Genomic DNA, 23,525 nt, shown 5'->3' with positions numbered 1-23,525 from the left:
TACAATTTTCTTTAGTCTCTTCAAACTTCCAACTCTCCCAAATAACCCCCTACATAGATACCATGCTATACAAAGAGCAGATATATGAAAGGAACTTCCTCAATTACTCAACACCAGCAAAGCCCCACGCAGGCTCCTCTTTCCATGAGGAAGTTTATGTCCCATCTAAGATCAGTCACCACCCCCACTTCTCCCCAGGTATCTTACTAGAGCATTTCTCTCTCCCCCTCACCTTTGGCATTTCCTTCCCATGCACTGGATCTTCTATGCATCTGCCTTTAAACATGCTCAAACCTCCCCCATTGAAAAAAGAAAAACGACCTGCAGTCCTTCAACCTCCTATCTCTTCCAGAAACTGTCTTTTCTTTTTACAGTTAAACTTCTTCAAACAGTATGCTTCTCTAGAGATCACAGACTACGGCACAGATTCCATTTGTAGATGTGATTGGATCCACATATTATTATTATTTTTTTATTTGAATCAGTCACAAACATTTAATAATCGGGGGGGAGGGGAAGAAAAGAAATCTGGTTTTCTACTTCTTGTGAAAAACAGAAATGTCTGGCAGTACAAGTAGCTGCCCCCTTTGGTTGGGCATCTGCCGTCCAGGGTGCAGCCGTCCCCATCGCTTCCTGTTGTTTCACACACAACCTGCTTCCCTCACGGATGTCAGCTTTCTGGCGCTGCAGACATCTGTGTTTGTAACCTCTGGGCTACGGGCAAGGTCTTAATTTTGTCACCTCACATCCATCCATGGCACTCTGTAACTGGCTTCTGCTCACCTCACTTGACTGAAACCATTCTTGCCAAGATCACTGACAGCCAGTTATAACCTAAATCTGACACACTTTTCAAATCTTGTCTTGCTTCATCTTTAGAGGTGAAGCATTTAAACCTGTTGGCCACACCCTCCCAGAGACTCCCTCTCCCCTTCACCTCCTGGAGCTCCCCCACCCCCATCCTAGCTCTCCTTTCACCTGTCTGTGGATTCTTCCTTTTCATTCTCCCTTGTAAGCTCTTCTGACATTCATTTGTCAGCATTTCTCAGGGCTTGTCCTAAGCCTGCAACTTTTCCCACATTACTCTTCACGAGTGACCTCAAACATGCTATATTATTTTGGACAGGGTTACTCCAACAGCCTCATAACAGGTATCCCTGCCTTCAATCCATTATCAACATTCCAACGATGGTCTCTCTCCGAAGCAAATTTGATTATAGCACTCAAAAACCAATCAATGTATTCAGACTGCCCATTGAATCAAGTCCAAATGATTTATGGTGATTTTACTTGACCTTCCACACTCAAGTCCCATTGTCTCCAGCCTCAACTCTTGCTCCTTTCCCTCTCCACATCACTTCTAGCCATGCAGAATTTCCTGAAGCTCTGTGATCACCGGGCCAGGTTTGTAGGTCCCTCTGGTTAGAACATATCCCTTTTTCTTTCATCTAGCCAATTCCTGCTCCTCCTTCAGGTCTTACACAGACAATCTAGTCAGACGTTTGCTCTACACTTTCCCAGAACGCCTAGCATGTCCTCATCCTAAACCCCTTCACATTCTTTTTTCCTATCAGGTACTTAAAGTATGATTGTATCTCTGAGCCTCAGGCTTTGGGACAGCAGGGACCAGTCTTGTTCACCATCATATATATAAATATATATGTATATGTATATGTACATACATGCACATATACCCCATCACAGTGCACTGAACATAGCAGATATTCAAGAAATATGTGACTTAGTGAATGGTCTCACCTCAAAAATTTCTGAAGTTTTTCACTACTCTCACAAATATATATATGATCACGATATTCTAAGGCATAGTTAATGTTACCAGGTACTAGGGCTTCATATCTGAAAGACAAAAAAAAAAAATCTATAGTATAACTAATATGCAGTATTGTGTAAATAAAATGTCAAAATGTTTTATTTTTCCTATCCATGCAACTCAAGAAAGAAATAAAATATTTTCCAGTTAAACAATAATGACATTTTTGACCACAAAATTAAGACTGTTGTATGAACCACTTATTCTGAGTACAGATATCATTCTGTGCTTCCATGAGGACTTGCCTTTGATTTCCATCCTGATAGGTCACTGGACAGTAGCCCTGGAGCTCAGCACATTTAGGGAATCGTTTCTTCAGCTCTGACACGGTTAGCCTTTTGGGGATCATGTCATCAGGTGGGAGTGGATAAGGAGCTAAAGGAGGCACATATAATTCTGGGTTCTCCAAAAATTTCTATAAAGAAAGGATTACAGCAATGAGACTATTTACAACAGGAATACCATGCCAACCAAAAACCCACCGAGGCTCTCCTGGTACTGCACCCCCTTTTCTGTAGCACTACAATAACCCCTTCCCTGGCTGGAAGTTCATTATAGTAATACTTGCAAGTGATTGAACCTAAGGTCTCTCCTTATCTGTCTCATTCACTCACTCCCTTGCTCATCCATTCACACAAAAATATTTTTCAGGCCCCTAATATGTGCCAGGCACTGGAGAGTACACAGTCCCCTGCCCACCTGTCTTCCTGTCCTACAGTATAATACTAGTTGTGTGCCCTTTGCCAGGTGAGCTAACTTCTCCAGCTTCAGTTATCACTCTATAAAATGGAGGGGGCAAAACAGATATATGATCTCCAATGTCACTTTTGGTTTTTAAATTCTGTGATTATCATTTAAATAAGCAGAAAGAGCCCTGGCCAGTTTGGCTCAGCAGTTGGAGTGTAGGCCCATGGACCAATGAGTTGCAGGTTCAATTCTAGTCAAGGGCATGTACCTCAGTTGCTGTTTGTCCCAGGCCCTGGTCAGGTTGTGCAGAGGCAACCAGTTGATATGTCTCTCTCACATCGGTGTTTCTCTCTCTCTCTCTCTCTCTCTCTTCCTCTCCTTCTCTCTCCCTCCTCCCACTTAATTGATGATAAATGGAAAAATATCCTTGGGTGAGGATTAAAAAAATAATAATATTAAATAAATAAATAAATAAACAAACAAACAAGCAGAAAGAAACAAATGTCTCCTTAATTAAGTGATAACAATCTCTAATTCTTCAGAGGAAAATAAAATGTTCAGAGGCATCTGTTTAGTTTTCAACTACCAACCTTTTTATATCATCAAATTATGGACATTATATTATTAGAACAAATCTGTATTTTGATCCAGTAAACAGAAGAATAACATACACCGAGAATTCTAGTGATAGAAAAAAATTTAGCCCGGCCGGTGCGGCTCCATGGTGGAGTGTCGACCCATGCCACTGGTTCAATTCCCAGTCAGGACACATGCCCAGGTTGTGGGCCCAATCCTCAGTGGGGGGCAGGCAGGAGGCGACTAATCAATGTTCTCTCCCATCGATGTTTCTCTCTCTCTAATATCAATAAAGACAAAAAATTAAAAAAAAAAATTAAAGCACAGGAAACATTGCTTCATTTCTACTGACTTTGACTTCCCTTCTGTTCTGTTGGAGCCTTAGCCCCTGGATGCCCTTCTGTGGGCTGAGCCCTGATGCTCAGCAAGCATCCTCTCCACTGGTGAGGCTCACTGTTTGGTCTCCCTACCTGTTAAGCTGGCCCAGGTGAGGGCCCATTACTGACCCTGAACTTCTGCTTTGTGCTAAAATATGTTTGGGATGCAGTCTCAAGGCTGGCTTCTGAGTTGCCTCATTGGTCCCAGAGCCACAGGTTTCAATAATGGGGCTCCTGGTCCCCAGCTCCTAGTGTTCACAACTGTGCCCACCCCTACCTATTTAATGAGTTCTGAGATAGGAATTTTCTTTCCCTAGTAAGTATTTAGAGTTAGGAATAAGCTCACATTCAGTTTTTCCTGAGAACTCATTTTATAATAATGCCCTCTGAACTCTGCTGCAAATTTCAAGGACTCAGTTACAGAGCAATCAACTAATTCATATGATTCTGCCAGGCTGACAGGGCAGAACTGTCCGAACTCGTCCAGGCGAGAAATCAGTTCTTGAGGTGTGATGCATAGCTTGTCAATGCAGGAAGCTTTCCCTATTATTAAGAGATTAGCTATTAGCATACATACTTTTTTTTTTTTAGTAGAAAACCCAATGATTTTAAAAATTAAAATAACTTTAATTACACAGCATTATACAAATGCACACGCATTGTAAATTTCTAAACAATAGAGTAAAAAGTAAAACTTTCTCTTCACACCTCTGCCCTCACACTCCTGCCTAAGAGGTGATCACTACTGTTTGCATCCTTTTCAGACTTTTTCTATACAGTTGCATGTATACATGTGTATTTTTTCCCATATGGTATGCTTATATTACCACACTGTAAACCTTATTCTGCAACTTGTTTTCCATCAGTTAGTTGTGCTCTTTGACATCTTTCCATATTACATTATATGATTTACCTAATTTTTAAAATTGATGCATAGCATTGCATTGTATAAATATACATATAGTTTACTTAACCATATATCTGTTGATGAATATTTTGTTGTTTTCAATTCTTAGCTATTATATATGTTATTAACAATACATATACACATATATGTGCATGTACATGTACATGTATATGGATATATACCCACCCACTCACACATATACATTGGCTTCATATTTTTTATTGTTCTATGGATAGATTTTAGGAAGGGCAAATAGTTTGTTAATAAGATGTTACTGCACAAACTTCTCCCTGTACCCAGATGCCACTAAAGAGAAGTGAATTTAACAGAAAAAGACTAGGTTTATCCTAAAGGGTCTATTTTTAAAAGGAATCACCAAAGTTCCTTTAATGGATACATTTAAGAGTTTTCTCCCCAATAGTCCACTAGAATGGGGACTCAAAAACAATATGAAATATTATAGAAAATAAAACTACTTTTTTAATATAGCTCAATAATAATAAGTAAATTTTGACCCCTATATATTTTATTAATGGTACCTTTCACCAATGAAAGGTCTCACCTTCTTTTCATTATGCCTAGGAGGGTCTCAAATTAACTATGAAAGTATGAAGCAGTTATGTAATGGTATGAACACAAAATTAATCCTCAGGATCAGAGTTATGTGTCTGCAAGCCAAGGAGTGCAGAGGATTCCTGACAACACTGGGAGCTGAGAGAAAGGCATGAAACAGATTTTCTCCTAGGACTTTCAGAAAGATTCCGGTCCTGTCAACACTTTGATTCTGAGCTTCTAGCCTCCAGAACTGTGAGAGAGTCCATTTCTGTTGTTTAAACCCCCCAGTTTGTGGTACTTCCTTAGAGCAGCCCTAGGAAACCGAAACAGTTACAGATGACTGTGAGGCTGGTCTTGTCAGCACTCTTTCTTGCCTTCTCAGCTGTTCACTTGATAAAGCAAGTTGCCATGTTGAAAAGGTCCATATGGCAAGGGGCTGAAGGTGGCCTCTGGCCAACAGCCAGCAAGGAACTGAGGTCTGCAGTCCAACGATCCTCAAAGAACAAAATCTTGTCAACAACACACGAATAAGGCTTCCAGTTGAGCCTTCTGATGAGACCCCAATCCTGGCGAACATGGCCAACACCTTGCTTGCAGCCTTGTGAGACCCTGAAGTAGAGTAGCTGTGCCTGGATTCCTGAAGCACAGAAACTGTGTGTGTTGTTTTAAGCTGCTGAGTTCTAGAATAATTTGTTATGCAGCAATAGACAAACTAACACACTATTCCATCTGACAGAGATGAAAAGACTAAAAAGCTCCAACATCCTTTCCTACAAAGAATATTATACTATAGTGGCATCATATTATTATAAAGTGTTATAATGTATAACATTATGATATAATATATGGTACTATTGAACTATATAGCATTATATAGTACTATAATATTATACTATATGGTATGATAGTATCAAAATACTGTATATTCCCAGGTTGCTCTTTAGCTCAGATGTACAGAACCTTACTAATCCTGATAGATTTAGTAATTTAGAATCACCTGACTTCAAGTCCCAAATGACACTTAAATATCTCTTTTTCTGATTCTTGTGATATCCTTGGTGACATCTGGCAATGTCCATATATTCTATTCTATCTTGTATTTTATTTTTCCATCACCATTTATCCCCTCTATGCCCTCTTCCACCTCCACCCACCCTCCTCCACCCACACAATCACCATACTGTTGTTCATGTCCATGAGTTCTCTTTCTCCTTTTTTTTTTTTTCATTTTTTGCTTGGCAGAATGAGGAAGAATCTCTTTAATCTTCTAGCCCTGACCTTGCTCCATTTCATTAGTAGAGTAAACCTTGGCCCCAAATGGGGAGGACCATTTGAATAGTGTGCAAAGAAAATGTAGAATGAAAAAATAAATAAAAAATAAATTCAAAGAATTGGGCCCAGGTTAGATTATCAGGTGCAAATTGAAGCAGCAGAACAAGAGGGCAGACTTCACTTAGCTTACTCTATCCAAGTCAGGGGAAAGCATATTGGAATAAGGTAGTGGAGACCATGATGCCCCATCCAGATCCCTCCTCGGGGCTCACACACTGATCCCCTAGCTGCTGGCAACATCGGTGCTGATGTCTCGAGCTGCACTGGGAATGGCCCCTATGTCACAGGTTATACCTCCTCCCAGAGTGATCTATGGTCAGTAACAGGCCGATGGGAGTATACGAAGTGTGGCCTTCTTCTCAATTTGGCAAAGTCTGAAAATCCATCCCAGCTTCAGTGCCCTTCCTACAGGATCTGCCGAGGCTTCCATCCCCACTGCGTGCAGTTCAGTTCCCCCTCTGCCCACTTCCACTGTCCTCGCTCCCCACAGGAGCATCTCCTCCGAGGGCTGGCAGATGAAAACAGGATGCCTCCTGCGATATTTGGGGCATACTTATACTAAAAAATTACTAGTTGTTTATCTAAAATTTAAATTTTATTGGGCATTTTTATTTTGTAAATCTGGCAACTCTACTCCTGAGGTTACTTTCTGATGAAGCTTCTGCACATAATTTTTCATCTTGAGTTTGTTTCCAGGGAACTCTGTCTCAGGCAGGGAGGGTGAAATAAGATAATTGAAAAATAAATGAGGCATGATTTTTGTTTCCAAAGTCTGTTGTGGAATGTTTTACTAGTGTGATGCTATCCAAAACTTATTAGGATTAGGTTTCTAAAAACCCAATTCTTCCTTCGATTGCATTCTTATCTTCATACCTTCTAATACTCAGGTGAAAACAAATTCCCAATCTGTAGACAAACAGGAACCAGAGAGACTGGTTATGCCCAAACAATGAAGCAAGTCAAGACTCAATGATAACAGTTATCATCAGTATCCTCACTGCATTTTCTTTGTACAAGATTGTCTGAGCCATGTTGCTGTCTCATACCTTTTTATATCTTCTTGTCTATAGTTGCCAAAGTTAAACAAAGTCATTAAGCAGATGTCTGTAAGACACCTACAGATGAACATTTGGAGTCATCACTGTTTTTAGACATAGCAGGTGTAGATAAATTATCTTCTATTTTGTGTATTTTTGGAGAAAAATGAAGAAACTTAGAGGAATATATAATCAAACATTTTCTTTCATGGATTCCAAATATAGATAAAAAGACATTTTGTGCTCAATTTAAATTTCTATAGACTCAACATTTATATAATACTATAATGCATAGGAATAGTAAGAATAACTTTAATTCCACATTCCTAAGCAAAATTTTGACAAGTGTCACTCCACACACCACTGCCCTCATATAACCATGGTTCTCAAAACTGGCTTGTTACATCTCAAACACCATAAAGTCTTCTAGTGAAAAAACCATGTATTATTTTAATATGCTAGGTTCACACAGGCACTCAATAAATGAGAGATTGAGTAGCAGTAGTCATTTATTAGAACAAATATATGTGTTCACAAAAATTGGATCGTAATATATATTTAAAATACTGATTAAAATTGTGGGAACACATGTTCAAATTGAATAAATTATAGTAACACGAGCCATGCGTGCGTGGACTTTAAATTCATATTTTATTGTACGTTAGCAATTAGATGTTTTCTTACCTTCTTTTATTCTTTCCAGGTATAGCTGCATGCATCTATTCGTCATTTCAATTATCTTACTGACTTCATTCCATACCCACCATTTGCTGTGAAATCCATCAATCACATGCCAGTTCTGATGTTGTTTTTGATAATATTGCCTAATCTCAGTAATATTTTTAGCATATTTTGAGTTCTTGACAGCCATAATCTGTGTGCTATTGTGTAATGGATAAGGCAAACTAACAGAGAAACAGAGAAGGAATGGAAAACGCTGTTTAAAACATAGGTTTTAAAAAAATAAATAAAGTTCATTCCTTCATCACTGTTTTTACTACATTCATTACCTTTGTTGCGTTTTTTTTTCTAGGAGCAATCTTTTGAAAATCTCCTTGGAAGGCACATCCAACTCAAAGATGACCAGGGGGATGATTGACCTGTCTTCTAAGATATTCATTTGATATTTAGTTACAGGATATCCATCAATGACAACACTAACAAGGAAAAACATGAACACAAAATTTCAGATTTCTTTTCTCCTGTATCTTTATTTCTGTCTTCCAGAACCAATCTCTCTCTTTAGGAGTAGCCCATCTTCTCTTCCTTATGTAACCTGATTTATCTTCTTTGAAACAAAAACTTTTTTCTTTTTTTTCTTTTAGTTTTATCCTCACCTGAGGACATTTTTTGTTCAGGTAGAGTGGGAGGGAGAGAGAGGAAGAGAGAGAGAGAAACATCGATGTGAAAGGGACACATCGAGTGGCTGCCACCCGCACGACCCAACCAGGGCCGGGGACAAACTGCAACCGAGGTACATGCCCTTAGCGGGAACTGAACCCAGGTCTCTCGGGACCGCAGGCTGATGCTCTAACCGCTGAGCCAAACCGGCCAGGGCAAAACTTTTTTCTTTATTGCTATTACGGAGAGAGAAGAAGAGAGAGGGAGAGAGAGATAGAAACATCAATGAGAGAGAGCATCGATTGGCTGCCTCCTGCATGCCCCCCACTGAGGATCGGGCCCACAACCAGGGCATGTGCCCTGACCGGAAATCAAACTGGCGCCCTCTTGGTGCATGGGTTGACACTCAACCACTGAGGCACCTGGGCCGGGCTGATTTATCTTCTTTGTACTCTACTCTCTTAATCTCTTTCGTTCTATTTTAGTATTTTATTTATTTATTTATTTTAATTACAGATGTCCCTCCTTTCCCCCCTCTTTGACACCCTTCTTCCCGCTTCTGCGCCCACCCCCTGCCTTCACCGTACTGTTGCTTGTGTCCATTGGTTATATCTATATTTTAATTTTAGTTTATTTATTTTTCATCTTCACCTGAGGACATTTTTCTATCTTCAGACAGAGTGGGAGAAAGGGAGAAAGAGAGAGAGAAACATCGATGTGAAAGGGACACATTGACTGTTGCTTCTTGCACAACCCGACCAAGGCTAGGGACTAACCACAACTGAGGTACGTGCCCTTGACCAGAATTGAACCCACGACTCATTGGTCCATGGCCGACGCTGTAACCAATGAGCCAAACCGGCCAGGGCTATCTATTTTTTTTTTTTTAATCCTCACCTGAGGACATTTTTCCATTTTTTGTTCAGATACAATGGGGGGTGGGGGGGAGAGGGAGAGAGAGAGAGAAACATCGACGTGAAAGGGACACATCAAGTGGCCGCCACCCACATGACCAACCAGGGCCGGGGACAAACTGCAACCGAGGTACATGCCCTTAGCGGGAACAGAACCCGAGTCTCTCTGGACCACAGGCCTATGTTCTAACTGCTGAGCCAAACCGGCCAGGGCAGGGCTATCTATTTTCAATCTCAGCCAGCCCAAGGCCCAGAAGGAGGGCAGCATACATAGGAACACACCTCTCAATTCATACACTTAGCATCATAGAGCTAGGATTTGGCAGGATTTGAGAGAGAATACACATAATACCTTGAATATTGTGTTATTCAGTTAAAGAGGCTGGGGTGTGTGGAAGGGGAGATGAAGAGTTGGTGAGAAGAGTTCTATAATATTTGGGAGAAAATCATTCCATCAGGACTCATCATGCTACTGAGCAGAAATGAAGGAGAATTTGTTAGTCCAACAGTTTGAGGTAGTCGGAGTCTTACTATCGAACTCAGAGGAGGAATAAAGGCTAGTCACACATTCTGGGAGGAGTGGCCCCCAAAGTCTGGGGCATGCTGGCCGATGGTCATCAGGAAGGGCTAGTTTGAAGTAAGTCATAAGATGTCCTCCCTCAGTGCTCTCCAACCAAATCTCTAGGCACTAACTAGTTCTAAGTTCCATGGCCAAGAAGATTGTAAGCTAACCTAGCAGGCAAGCCCAACAGACCATGTGTGGGAGTGTCCTTGCTGTTGTCTTTAATGGAGAGTAGCTCAACTTCTCTGTCCTGTGAAGCGTCACTTGAGGGGCCCTCAGGATTAGGGAAATTCGGGGTAAATAGGTAGTCCCTCTCTTGGTATTAAGGTGAAATACATTCTTTGGGACTCAACCAAGACTGCTCTTATTGAGATTTCTTGTATGCAAAGCTGAACTCCAGAGAGGAGGTCACTCAATTTGCATAAAACCAGGGCCTTCTGGGGAAAAAATAATCTGACATCCCAGAATCTGCTCCCTCATAGCTGAAATTAGGAGAACTCTCCAACGATTTGCTTAAGGACCAATTGCAGGGGAGGGCAAGGAGGCTTCTAACACAAAACAGCTTTGAGTAAATGAGGGATTCTAGGTCACTGACCTGGGCTCGAGAGCAGGGCCTTAAGTTTCACGGTCTTTTGCTACTGAGTATGACCAGTGGCTGTGCTGGGGGAGCAGTGGTTGAGCAGAGGAGTGTAAACTGAAGACACAGTGCAAGCACAGAGAGCCCTCCTATCTAAATGTAGCATTAAGGGAAGGGGGCACTGCTACCTGTGAATGGGCAAGGCCACTTATTATTTATTTTTTTTTAAGAATTTTTATGGATTTTTAGAGAGAGGAAGGGAGAAGGAGAGAGAAACATCAATGTGCGAGCAAAATATCAACTGGCTGTCTCCTACTGGGGATTGAGTCTGCAAACCAGGTATATGCCCTGACTGGGAATTGAACCGGCAATGTTTTGGTGCATGGGAGGACACCCAACCCACTGAGCCTCACAGGCCAGGGCAAGGGCCACTTCTTTATCACTCCAGGGGGCAGTAAGAAGCTCTACTGGCCTGTGGAAGTCACACTGTGAAACAGTATGGTAATATTGCTTCTCCCCCAGAACTACATCAGGACACCAGTCACCAGTCAATGGTAATGTCAAGTGGAGGTCTGGATAAGCCCAGAGACTTCTGGACAGCTCTGGCTGCTGCAGAGAGTAAAGCGGCCTGCTTGTTATTCTGGCAGGTTTTAACCTGACAGAAAATTAAAATATGGAACCATATCGGTGTCCAAAGTTTGACAAGCAGATCACACCTTTTACAAGAACTTTGAAGCCTATTTAAGATAAGTGCTTTACATTCCAGTGAGTAATTTCTTGAAAGACTTAACCACCCCTACAAGGCCCCCACTTACCCTGCAGTATTACATGCACTTTCCATCAGACATACTTCTAAGGCTTGAATAGCCAGTTTGTCAGGTACTGTCATTCCTTTATGAAGATGCCAATTTAACATAAGTGCCAACTCTGTGTCTGGTTGGTTGTTTAATATATAACGCAAAGCTTCTCCTACTGACAAACGTTTTAAGCCATATTCACTTGAAATTTTTTTGGCAACTGAAAAACATTAAAACTTTTAAACTTACTCCATTTCACAAATTCATCAGTTAACCTTAGTTGCAGATTTTGGTCAATTGATATTGACGGCAAACTAATCTTCACATTCCTCAATGAAATTTTCAGAATTAAAATGGCTACATTTTACTAAATTAATACAGTCAAAGGTTAATCATTATTAGCACTTCAGGTATGTGGCTGATGGAGCCACCTCTGTGGGTTTTTCTCATAACCCAACCAACATTTAAGTTTTCTTTGCCTTCTTTGCATGAAGTAGCAAAATTATTGAGAGCGTTACAAGGCATCCTATGTGTACTATTAATATTTGGTAGTATGTCCAAAATAACTCACTTAATCCTCTGAGAAATAATTTAAAAAAATTATAATGGCATACTAGACATTTTAATGGCAATTTACAGCTTATGAGGCAATTTTTCTTCTGTGACTTTATTTGATAGTTTCAACTATTCCAATAGATGGGTAGAATGAATATTGAAATTCCAATTTTATACATGAAAGAACTGAAGCCCAATTAAATGGAATGATTTGCCCAAGGTCACACAGATATTGCCACTGGCTGAAAGAAGACTCACCGGGGCCTTTGTTTCTCCTGTACGAGACCAAGCAATGGCTCCAAGAACTAATATGATATGGGAGCATGCTCTGTCAGTGTCTACACTCCGGCCTCTTCCCTGGCCGGAGACTGCAGTGTGTAGAGGACACTGAGAGAGCTCGCCGCAGCCCACAGGAAAGCAGATGAACTGACTACAGCGAAGATCACGCAAAGGGAAACCCTTGTGGAGAGCCACAGAACCCTCAGCCGCACTTCTGCCACAAATGCTGAGATCAGAGCTACTGTTATAAAGGTCTAAAAATAATTAAGCTTTTACAATTTGACATTTTGTTTAAAAAAATTAACCTCTATTTCAACAAAGAAATGAGAAATCAGATCGTTTTGTCTCCATTTTCACTTTTTGCTGTGGTTGTGGGATCTTAATTTGAATGTCAATGTTCTTCTTTCTTTTGGAAACATTGTTTTCCTTTTTTAAAAATTTTTTTCCCACCTTTATTGACTTTAGAGAGGGAAGAAAGGAGAGGGAGAGAGAGATAGAAACATCGATGAGAGAGAACATCAATTGGCTGCCTCCTGCACGCCCCCCACTGGGGATTGGGCCCACAACCTGGGCATGTGCCCTGACCGGGAATCTAATCGGCAACCTCCTGGTGCATGCATGGGTCAACGCCCAACCACTGAGCCACACCTGCCGGACATTGGTTTCCTTTTAAATATCTCCTGTATCTGTCCTTTCCATTCCATTCTCATTGCAATAACCATCGTTCATGATGTTACTATGTCCTTTTGAAATACAACCTATTGTTGGATTATTTGCCTTTAAACACACACACACACACACACACACACACACACTCCAAAGTTATACACAATTCAAGCATTATAAGAATAGTTTACCAAATGCCTTATTCAATTCAGCAATAATTAAGATAATAGATTTTCACTCTTTAAACTATCAATACAGATTATACTTACAAAATATTTTAATATAATTTTTATGCTAATATAATCTTAATATACTGCCATTTGACTACATTTATATTATTTGTAATTTTTTTCTTTGTATTATCTTTGTTAGATTTTGATATCAGAATTATGCTAATTTAAAAATGAATTTGTATTCTTTATACCCTTTGAATTAGATGAAACATATTCCTTAATAAAAAAAAAAAATTAAAAATAAATCAGGGAGCTGTCTTTTCCCTTGCTCTGGAAAAGCTTATAAAAACACAGGAAGGATCCCTTGAGCTTTTAATGCTTTGAAAGTTTGCTATAATTTTCCTCTAAAACCATTTGATTCTCAGTTGTTTTGGAGTAGGGCTATATTTTTGAATGCCTTCTCTCCAATGGTTATTGCCTATTTAGGTTTTCTATCTCTTTTTGAGTCAGTGTGAATAGTTAGTGTCCTGGAGAAGTGGCGCTACTTTTCAGGGGATTCCTTTAGGCTATGGATAACAAAGGCAAACACATCCTTACCTGTAGTTTTCCCTGATTTTGGAGGCCCCACGATGGTGATCTTAATGGGCATATTAGGCTTAGGTTTGGGTTGGCGAATATATTTGATTGGGTTCTTCATAAATTTTTCTTTAGTTTCCTTAGTAGATAAAAAGTAAATATACTGACGATGGATTACAGGATAAACTGGATTCTCTGAATTTATAATTGGCCTGACTGTCTTTCCTTCACTGAGCTGCAATAGGTACACAATCAAATTTGAAAGTTAGCTTTAATTTATACAGCATTTCCCCCAAATATAACTTGTAAAACAAGAACATTGGTAAAAATAATCAAATATTAATATTAAAAAACTGTTTAAAAAGAACAAATTATTTTATACCCATAAGTCACCTGTCTTAAAAGGCTTTCAGTTTATGACTCTTATAGTTCTTTGATTTCCTGTATGTCTTTAGTGTGTATACTCAATGTTTCTGCCAAGGAGCATAAGGTTGTTTAGATATATTCATAAAAGAATTTATTTTTACAAACAGGTCCATTCCTAAGGTAATGTTATGGATGGGAATGTTATGGTTCCCCCAAATGTATATGTCAAAACCTTAACACCTAGAGTTACTGCATTTGGAGACAGGCTTTTAACGAAGTAAGGTTAAGTGAGTCATGAGAGTGGGGTTTTCACCCAATAGGACTGGCATCCTTACAGGAAGAGGAAGAGGAAGAGGCGCCAGGAGAGCATGAGCACAGAGGAAAGGCCGTGTGAGGACAGAAAGAAGTGGGTGTCTGCAAGCCAGGAAGAGAGGCCTCACCAGAGTACCATGCCAACATGAAACCTCGGTCTTAGATGTCCAGTCTCTGGAACTGTGAGAAAATAAGTTTCTGTTGTTAAAGCCACGAGTCTGTGGTATTCTGTTATGTCAGCTTGAGTAGACAGGTGGGGTCCTGGTTATCTTTTAGGGTATACTGGTTGGACAAATCCCACTTCCATATTATTATACAGATGAAATCCCACTCACATAATTAACAGCTGGCACAAAATGAAAAACTCCCCCTAAAGGCAGCCTAAGGTGCAGAGAAGGAATGGAGTGGGAGGAGTGGTTCCACATCTTTGCATTGCTGATGGTTAGAACTGGGTCTTTAATTGATGCTAGGTTTGTTTGTCTCTTTTACAGCATCAAGTGACCGAGCATCTACCATTTCTAGACTTGACTTTGCCTGCTTTTTTCCCTGTTTTACCGATCTCAGAGAGAACATTAGGGCATGACTATTTTTCACAAGCTTCCCAGGTAATTCTAATACATGCTTCACTCTATCCAATTTTCTGCGGAGGGTACTGTCATAGTGTTTTTGTATTTTAGTATGATTTTTAAAAGGTTTCTCTTAAGGTTAGGCTAAAGAAGACAACACAATTAAGTAGAATGGAAACTGACTGTGTCAATATCCACCAGGAAGGAGGTTTCAAGTAACATGCACATGGCTTCATTTGGACCCACTCTCCAGAATGCCTTTTATCAGTGACCAATAATGATAATAATACATATTAACAACAATAACTCATATTAATTGAGTACTTACAAAAAACCAAGCACTGTTGCAAGCACTTTACAATAATTAACTCATTTAAAATTGTAACAGTATTTTAAGCTAGGGACTATTCTTATTCCCAGTGTATAAATGGGAATGGCTCAAAGAGGTTAAGTAATTTAAGTTCACTAAGCTAGCAAACGGTAGCTTTGAACTTAGGCTATCTGGTCCAGAGGCAATGGTCTTCTCCACTGTGCTACATCACTGATAAAAATAAGAAGGTAACCTGGTTGAGTGAGCGGATCACTATTAGATGACATTCTTTTATTGTCTTTATAGTGTTTAATACTATCTGATAAGAACCTATTTGTTTGTTGACTTATTTATTGCCTACCCTCCTTCTCCAACCCACTGAAATATAAGCTCCATAGCAACCTTGTCTGTTTTGTTCACTACTTTATTCCCAGAGACTAGAACAATGACTGGCATGTTCTTGGTTTAAGATTTGTTGAAAACTATCCTGGCTATTATCAATAAATCATCAGACAAGTGCTAGTGAGGGTGTGGAGAAAAGGGAACCTTCGTACATTGTTGGTGGGTTGCAAACTGGTGCAGCCACTATGGAAAACAGTAAGAAGATTCTTCAAAAAATTATAAATAGAACTACCTTATGACCCAGCAATTCCACTTCTGGATATTTATTCAAAGAAATCTAAAACATTAATTTAAAAAGATATATGCGCCCCTATGTTCATTGCAGCATCATTTACAATAGCCAAGATATAGAAGCAACCTAAGTATTCATCAATAGACAATCGGATAAAAAAGATGTGAGATATATCTATATCTGTATCTGTATCTGTATCTGTATCTGTATCTGTATCTGTATCTGTATCTGTATATATATATTACTCAGTCATTAAAAAAAAAAGAAATCTTACCATTTGTGACCTAGAGGATATTATGCTAAGTGAAATAAGTCAAACAGAAAAAGACAAATACCATATGATTAAACTTATGTATGGAATCTAAAAAGCAAAACAATGAACAACCAAACTGGAAATAAACTCATAGATACAGAGAACAAACTGATGGTTGCCAGAGTGGGGGAGGGGTGTTGGGAAACTGGGTGAAAATGGTGAAGGGACTGAAATACAAATTGGCAATTACAAAGTAGTCGCAGGATATAAATTACAGCATAGGGAATACAGTCAATAACATTGAAATAACTATGTATGGTGTCAGGTGGGTACTAGATTTATTGGGGGGGGGATCACTTCATAAGTTACATAAATATCTAACTACACTATGCTGTACAACTGAAACTAATATAATATTGTCAACTGTAATTGAAAAAATAAAATTTAAATTTAAAAAATATCCCACAATTGAAGTTATTGAATTCCAATTGGATATCTATTTGTATACACTGCATCAAAATACAGTACTTATAAATAATTTTGTTACTAACACTAATGGCTCATTTTGTATTGTGTCTCACACTTTCCAAAGGACTTCAATACTCTTACATTTGATCACCGTGGCCTGGTGCATTTCTCTTCTATCTTACAGTTGAGGAAGCAGAATAAAGAGGTTAAATGACTTTAGACAGCAAATTAGTATCAGAGTTCAACTCTCTATTGTTTAGTTTGAAAATATTTCCACTACCATCTTCTTCTGTTACAAAGTTAAAACTAAGCTGAAATTGGGTTATCTCTACAGACTAAAATAAAGAAATTAAACCTTTCAACTACTTTTCCTACTTCAGAAAGGCAAAACAACCACATATATTTTTTAACATTTGTTTTTACTGATTTTTTTTTTTTAGAGAGAAGAAGGGAGAGGGAGAGACAGAAACATTGATGAGAGAGATACCATCAGTTGGCTGCCTTCTGCAGGCTCCCCACCGAGGATGGAGCCAGCAACTCAGGCATGTGCCCTGATCAGGAATCAAACAGGCGACCTCCTTGGTGCATGGGACAACGTCCAGCCAACTGAGCCACACTGGCCCAGCCAACCACATATTTTTATAGCTAGTTAAAATTACTGGCCCTGGCCAGTGTGGCTCAGTTGGTTGGAGCATAGTCCTGTACACCAAAAGGTTGAGGGTTCAATTCCCACTCAGGGCACATACCCAGGTTGTGGGTTTAATCTCCAGTCAGGGTGTGTTCAGGAGGCAACTGATCCATATTTCTTCCTTAGAGTATCGATGTTTTTTTTTCTCTCTCTCTCCCTCTCCCTTCCTCTCTCTCTAAAATAAATAAAAACATATCTCAGGTGAGGTTTAAAAAAATATACTGTACAATGCTTACAATTTAAAAAAAATTATCCAGTGTCTTGTTAGATATATTTAAAAAAATAAAAGAAAGAATATGGCTTTCAGAGGTTACATTCCTGACATTACCTTTACAGGGTCCCAGTAGCCAAATGTGCTAATATATTTATAGGTAAAGTTGAGCATTTTCTGGGCAAGGTGTGATGATATTGGATAACATTTCTCAAAAATGCTTGCACGATTCTCTACCAGTGGTTTCAGTCTTGTATTTAACACATACTGTACAATGTGGATTTTCCGAGCTCCATTAATGGGAATTACTGGTATCAAAAACTTCTCAAATTCCTCCTGATGAGAAAAAGCATAAAACCAAATATTTTTAGTGGGAATAAGGCTGCTAGTATTCAGTGGCAGCACACAGACATTGCTGGTGACTGACTACATGAGTCCTAGAGCGCAAATATTTTTCAGCTTCTGCATGTTGGTAGCTGGAACCGTTGACCCTGTGTGGCTTCCATGTTGTCCTTATTTATTAACTTGTTTTCATATTGTAAGTAGTGCTGACAAAAGGGAATATAACTCTAAAATACACATTTCTTTGAAATGTTAAAAAGAAACCAAGGCATAAACCAAATTTGTTTCATACTCAAATGTTACTTTTCAAATTATGAAAGTGAAGAAAAATTAATAACCTGTATTGTTTGTAAATTATGAATATCTGTTTCAAATTTTTCTCCCAGTTCACCTCTCAGGCGTTCAATGGCATCCGTTTCCTGTTCTTCTTCCTCACTCATCACTTCCTCCTCTTTTGGAAATTCATCTTCGAGGATGTTGTCAATATCATCTTCTTCTTCTTCGGGCTCTTCTTCACTGTCTTCATCTTCTTTACCAATCTGAAAAAGAAAATATTCCCTTTTACTATACATCTAAAATATGTAACAAATGGCACTGCTAACTGGAATATTTTGTAATAATGATCTTAGTTTGTGTGGCATGGCAATATTCATCTACTAAATAGTAAAAAAAAAATTTAAATATCTGGCACCCAGAAATTTAATACCTTTATGACTCTGACACCACAATGATCCCATAAATAAATGCTCAGAAAAGATATTAAATGCTATTTATGTCTATGGTGGTCAGAATGTTACGTTTTTGATGGTCTTTAGTAAAAATATTTAATGCAACCCAAAGAGTATAAAGTACTCATTCTCTGTGTTAGCTTGGACAAGTTCAATTTCTCAACTGTAAAATAGGAATAACCAAGTACCTATCTCACAAGGTTGTGGGGACACTAAAGTTAATACATGTAAAGCCCTTAGAAAAGTATCTGGTACATGGTAAGCATGCAAATGATAGCTACTATAGCTATATTGTTACTTTGTATAAAGCACTGTTCGAATAGAACAGAGCACGCCCTCTAGGAGGTTACAGCGCATCTGAGGAAACAAGAATAATACATAAATTATTAATAAAGTAACGGAATATTGACACTAAGTACTATTGTATAGGCTTTAAGTGCTATAGTTCAGTATGCATAATACTGAACCCTCTAATATTGATACTTCTGCATTGCCTCCGAACGCTTCCTGAAGTATTCCTTGTCTCAATTAGAGAACTGCCCCCTCACTGGAAACCTGAAAGTTATCTTGACTCCTTGTGCTCCATCTCTGCTCATCCAGTTTCCAAGGACTGTCATCTGAAATAATGGTCATCCTTTCTGCTCTCACTCCACTGTTTGCTCTCTCATCTCTTGCCTGCAGTTTTCTGAGTAGCTTGACATGTCCTAATCTTTCTAACCGATTAGACCCTAGTGTCTTTAAAAGGTGTCAGGAGCTGGGATTTGAACTTGAAGGTGCAGGGAGGAAGGGGAGAGGATAAGGGCTCATTCTTGCTCTGTGTCTACACTCCTTCCTCTAGTTACAAAAGGAGCTTGGCAATGGGATAGTGTTTATCTGTTCTGGTCCTTCCTCCCTCCTTCCCTCCCTCCCTCCCTCCCTCCCTTCCTTCCTTCCTTCCTTCCTATTAAAACCTTGACACCATTTTGTCCTCCTGTTATGTTTCTCTTTTTCTTATACTTTGACAATTTTTAATCCTAAAATAATGATTTTCTAAGGATCATTGGCAGTGTGGTGGGATGAGCCCACACTACCAGCCGGGCACATTTTAGTTTCAGGTGAACTTGTGCTCGCCTCAGTACTTAGGGTGCGTATCTTTATTAACTACTCAGCTGGGCATCGTGTCACGCAGTTCAGCTTACTTGCTGCCCTGGCTCCCTGTCCTGGCTCTTCCTGGCCTTCTCCTGCCTGTGGCCGCTCTACACTGTATAGAAGGGACACAGGCACCAGAGAAGGAGCCAGTGGGCAGGGAGAGAGCCAAGATTATGGAGCCAGGAGTAAGAGTAGAAGCAAGGCCTCCAAGGAGGTGGAAGATATACAATGTAAACCTCAAGATAAAGGGTGGTTGGCTTATAAAATATTCTTAAAAATTTTTTTCTCTTTATTGATTTTAGAGAAAGAGGAAAGGAGAGGGAGAGAGAGATAGAAACATCGATGAGAGAGAACATCGACTGGCCGCCTCCTGCATGCCCCCACGGGGTTTTGGCCCACAACCTGGGCATGTGCCCTGACCAGGAATCAAACCTGTACCTCTTGGTGCCCCTGGGTGGACCTCAACCACTGAGCCACACTGGTTGGGCAAAATATTCTTTAGGCAGCCCTGGCTGGTTTGGCTTAGTGGTTAGAATGTCAGCCCACAGACCAAAGAGTCATGGGTTCGAGTCCGGTCAAGAGCATATACCTCTGTTGAGGTTGTCCCTGGTCCTGGGCGGGGTCTTGTGGGATGCAGCCAATCAGTGTGTCTCACATCGATGTCTCTCTCTCTCTCTCTCTCTCTCTCTCTCTCTCTCTCTCTCTCTCTCTCCCTTCCTCCCACTCTATCTGAAGATAAATGGAAAAATATCCTCCAGTGAGGATTAAAAAAAATTCTTTAGTCACATTTGGAAACTAAAGTTCTACATGATGGCAACATTTTCCCATAAAATTAATACAAATAGTCACCTTGAGACTTTGATTTCTCATGTTAAAATGTTTTATTGCTGCTAAAAAGTCTAGATAGTAAAGGCAAAGATTTTTGTCAAGGGTGAGAAGACAACACTGGGTAGGACTTGATCTGCCTACGGTTCCTCAATTAGTTGCAAAGAGGTGAGTCCTGGAGCTGCATATTCTGTACAAAGAAGCAAACGATGAGAAGGTTCCTGTTTCTGTTCATAAAAGCCAACTCCAGGGTCTCTGTAGTCAGGACGGTTTTGGCTCAGGGTATGGCATTAACTGATGACAGCAATCACACTAAATGATCCTTGAGATGCTATATTTTGTTTAGTCTTTCTTTGTCTTAGGCAGTAGCAAGACATATAAAATTCCCATCAAAGGAGTTGAAAAAAAAATACACAGTTTTAATCGTTGATTTACCAAAAATCTCAGGAATTGTCTTCCTCTCCAAACAAGACATACAAATGGCTAAGAGACATATGAGAAAATGCTCATCATCACTAATCATCAGAGAGATGCAAATTAAAACAACAATGAGGTATCACCTCACACCTGTCAGAATGGCCACCATCAACAAATCATCAAACAACAAGTGTGGGCGAGGGTGTGGAGAAAAGGGGACTCTAGTACACTGCTGGTGGGAATGCCGACTGATGCAGCCACTATGGAAAACAGTATGGAGTTATCTCAAAAAATTAAAAATTGAACTGCCATTTGACCCAGTGATCCCACTTCTAGGAATATACCCTAAGAAGCCTGAAACACCAATCAGAAAGAATATATGTACCCCCATGTTCATAGCAGCACTGTTTACAATAGCTAAGATCTGGAAACAGCCCAAATTCATCAGTAGACAAATGGATAACAAAGCTCTGGTACATACACACAATGGAGTACTATGCAGCTGTAAGAAAGAAAGATCTCTTATCCTTTGAGACGACATGGAGGGACCTGGAGAGTATTATCCTAAGCAAAATGAGCCAAGCAGAGAAAGACAAATATCACATGATCTCACTTATTTGTGGAACATAATGAACATAACAGTCTGAGGAATGGGGTAGTCCCAGAAACGTGGAAGTGGGGTACATACTGACAATCCCCAGAAGAGAGGTTGGGGGGGGAGATAAACCACAGAACTTATATGCATGTATACATGAACATTTGACATGGACAAAAAAGCTGGGGACAGGGCGGAGAGGGTTGAGGAGAGGGAATCAGTGAGGGACAAAGGAGAAACAGCTGTAACAAAAATAAATAAATTAATTAAATAAAATAAATAAATAAATAAGAAAACAAAAAAAAGTCAGTTTGTATAAAGTAATTGTGTGGGATATACATAGTCAATTTCATAAAAGATTAGGTCTCAAGAGAGTTAACTTACAAGAATTTATTTAATTTATAAGATGGAATATTGAATCTTTGAATGAAAAATAATATAAAATTTCTCATTTTAAAGTTCACAAATGGAAAACTTATAAATTAAGAACACTTAAAATTTATCCTGAAAACTAATTCCCTTAGGAAAAAGAAAATTTAACTATAAAGAATAGTAAAGAAGGGAAATTAAAGTATTATTAATTAGGGAAACTAGGTATTATTAAATTTTCCCATTTTCTAAAAAAAAAAAACCTAGGCTCAGAGAGCTTAAGTAATGCTCAATGTCATATGACAGCAACAAAACAACTGTAAGTTGAGTGCCTACTGTGTGCCAGCATTATGTTAGGCACTGGGTAGCCATCAGTGAACAAGTTCATAAAGAACTGGAGAGATTATAGCAGTTTAGGTCAATTCCACCCCAAAGTCTGTAATCTTTTGGTAATATGTGCCTGAGACCTTTGACGTGATTCTTAAGGGGACCACTGAGGCCCTGGCCGGTTTGGCTCAGCGGTTAGAGAGTCGGCCTGCGGTCCAGAGAGACCCGGGTTCAGTTCCCGCTAAGGGCATGTACCTCAGTTGCAGTTTGTCCCCGGCCCTGGTTGGTTGCGCGGGTGGCAGCCACTCGATGTCTCCCTTTCACGTCAATGTTTCTCTTTCTCCCTCCCACTCTATCTGAACAAAAAAATGGAAGAGTGTCCTCAGGTGAGGATAAAAAAAAAAAAAAAAAAAGAGGGACCACTGAGGACGTCCAAGAGCTAATGGTACTTAACTGTGGTTGGTCTCAGGTTAGGATGCCTGTCATTTTGATCCTAAACATTAGCACGACTCCTTCAACAGAATAACATTTCAGAACATGTTTGTTCAGGGAATAAGTGTTAGAATGAGGCCAGAGACTTTTGTGAATTCTGTTCAGGGCTGATTCTCCAGTGTCTGGAATACTGTTAGGCAATAGTGAGTGAGTAGTAGCCAGGTAGTAGTGAGTAGTGAGTTAAGGTTTACTGATAAACTGACTGGATGAATGAAGATCAAGACACAAAAAGAGGGTTCTTATTTTTCAGATGGTGCTATAACTTCTTCAGTCCAATGGTTTTAGATCAGCTTTGGTTGTAAATACTTTGGACAAAGAAACAATTGTCCCGGGCCCTCTTTTGCAATATTTTCACCCACAGTTACAGTCTCATTTTATTAGAAGTCTTCTCTACATAAACCGAGCATGTGCACCCCAGGGTGATACATGGTTGCATGTGTAGCCAACCCTATTATCTGTTACTTCTCTTTTGTTGAGTTAAATTTTTATACAGATGGAAATCAGATTACAGAAGAGTAAGTCTTGAAAAGATGTTGCAAGGGTGCTTAATCCAGAAGGAAATGGAATAAAGCAGAGACTATCTTATTATTTGCCTTGGTTGCAAGGGTTACTTATAAGCCGATCGTATAAATATGAGCTTCAGGTCCTTTATAGAACTAGCTGGTCTAGTCACACCTCCTCTTTAACTCCTGTACCCCTGAGGCAGACTTGGTTGTAGCATTTGGGTCAGCAAGGTCAATTTGAGAATAGTT

The 23,525-nt window shown here is 39.6% G+C and overlaps 1 protein-coding gene across 1 annotated transcript in view; it reads right to left on the bottom strand.

Moving 5' to 3' along the window:
• Positions 1-23,525, bottom strand: part of AK9 (adenylate kinase 9) — a 112,983-nt gene that overhangs the window by 2,411 nt on the left and 87,047 nt on the right. The window contains exons 28-36 of the mRNA XM_036249032.1: positions 18,231-18,431; positions 17,668-17,886; positions 13,764-13,977; positions 11,512-11,713; positions 8,313-8,459; positions 7,987-8,207; positions 3,818-4,014; positions 2,077-2,246; positions 1,759-1,857 (exon numbers count right to left, since the gene is read on the bottom strand). Coding sequence (XP_036104925.1) covers positions 1,759-1,857; positions 2,077-2,246; positions 3,818-4,014; positions 7,987-8,207; positions 8,313-8,459; positions 11,512-11,713; positions 13,764-13,977; positions 17,668-17,886; positions 18,231-18,431 — 1,670 coding nt within the window. The remainder of the gene's footprint in view (positions 1-1,758; positions 1,858-2,076; positions 2,247-3,817; positions 4,015-7,986; positions 8,208-8,312; positions 8,460-11,511; positions 11,714-13,763; positions 13,978-17,667; positions 17,887-18,230; positions 18,432-23,525) is intronic.

This window comes from Molossus molossus, unplaced genomic scaffold (assembly GCF_014108415.1).
Source record: "Molossus molossus isolate mMolMol1 unplaced genomic scaffold, mMolMol1.p scaffold_m16_p_8, whole genome shotgun sequence".
Lineage (NCBI taxonomy): Eukaryota > Metazoa > Chordata > Mammalia > Chiroptera > Molossidae > Molossus > Molossus molossus.
The sequence above is the reverse complement of the archived record's forward strand: the minus strand, read 5'-3'. Positions and strand labels throughout refer to the sequence as shown.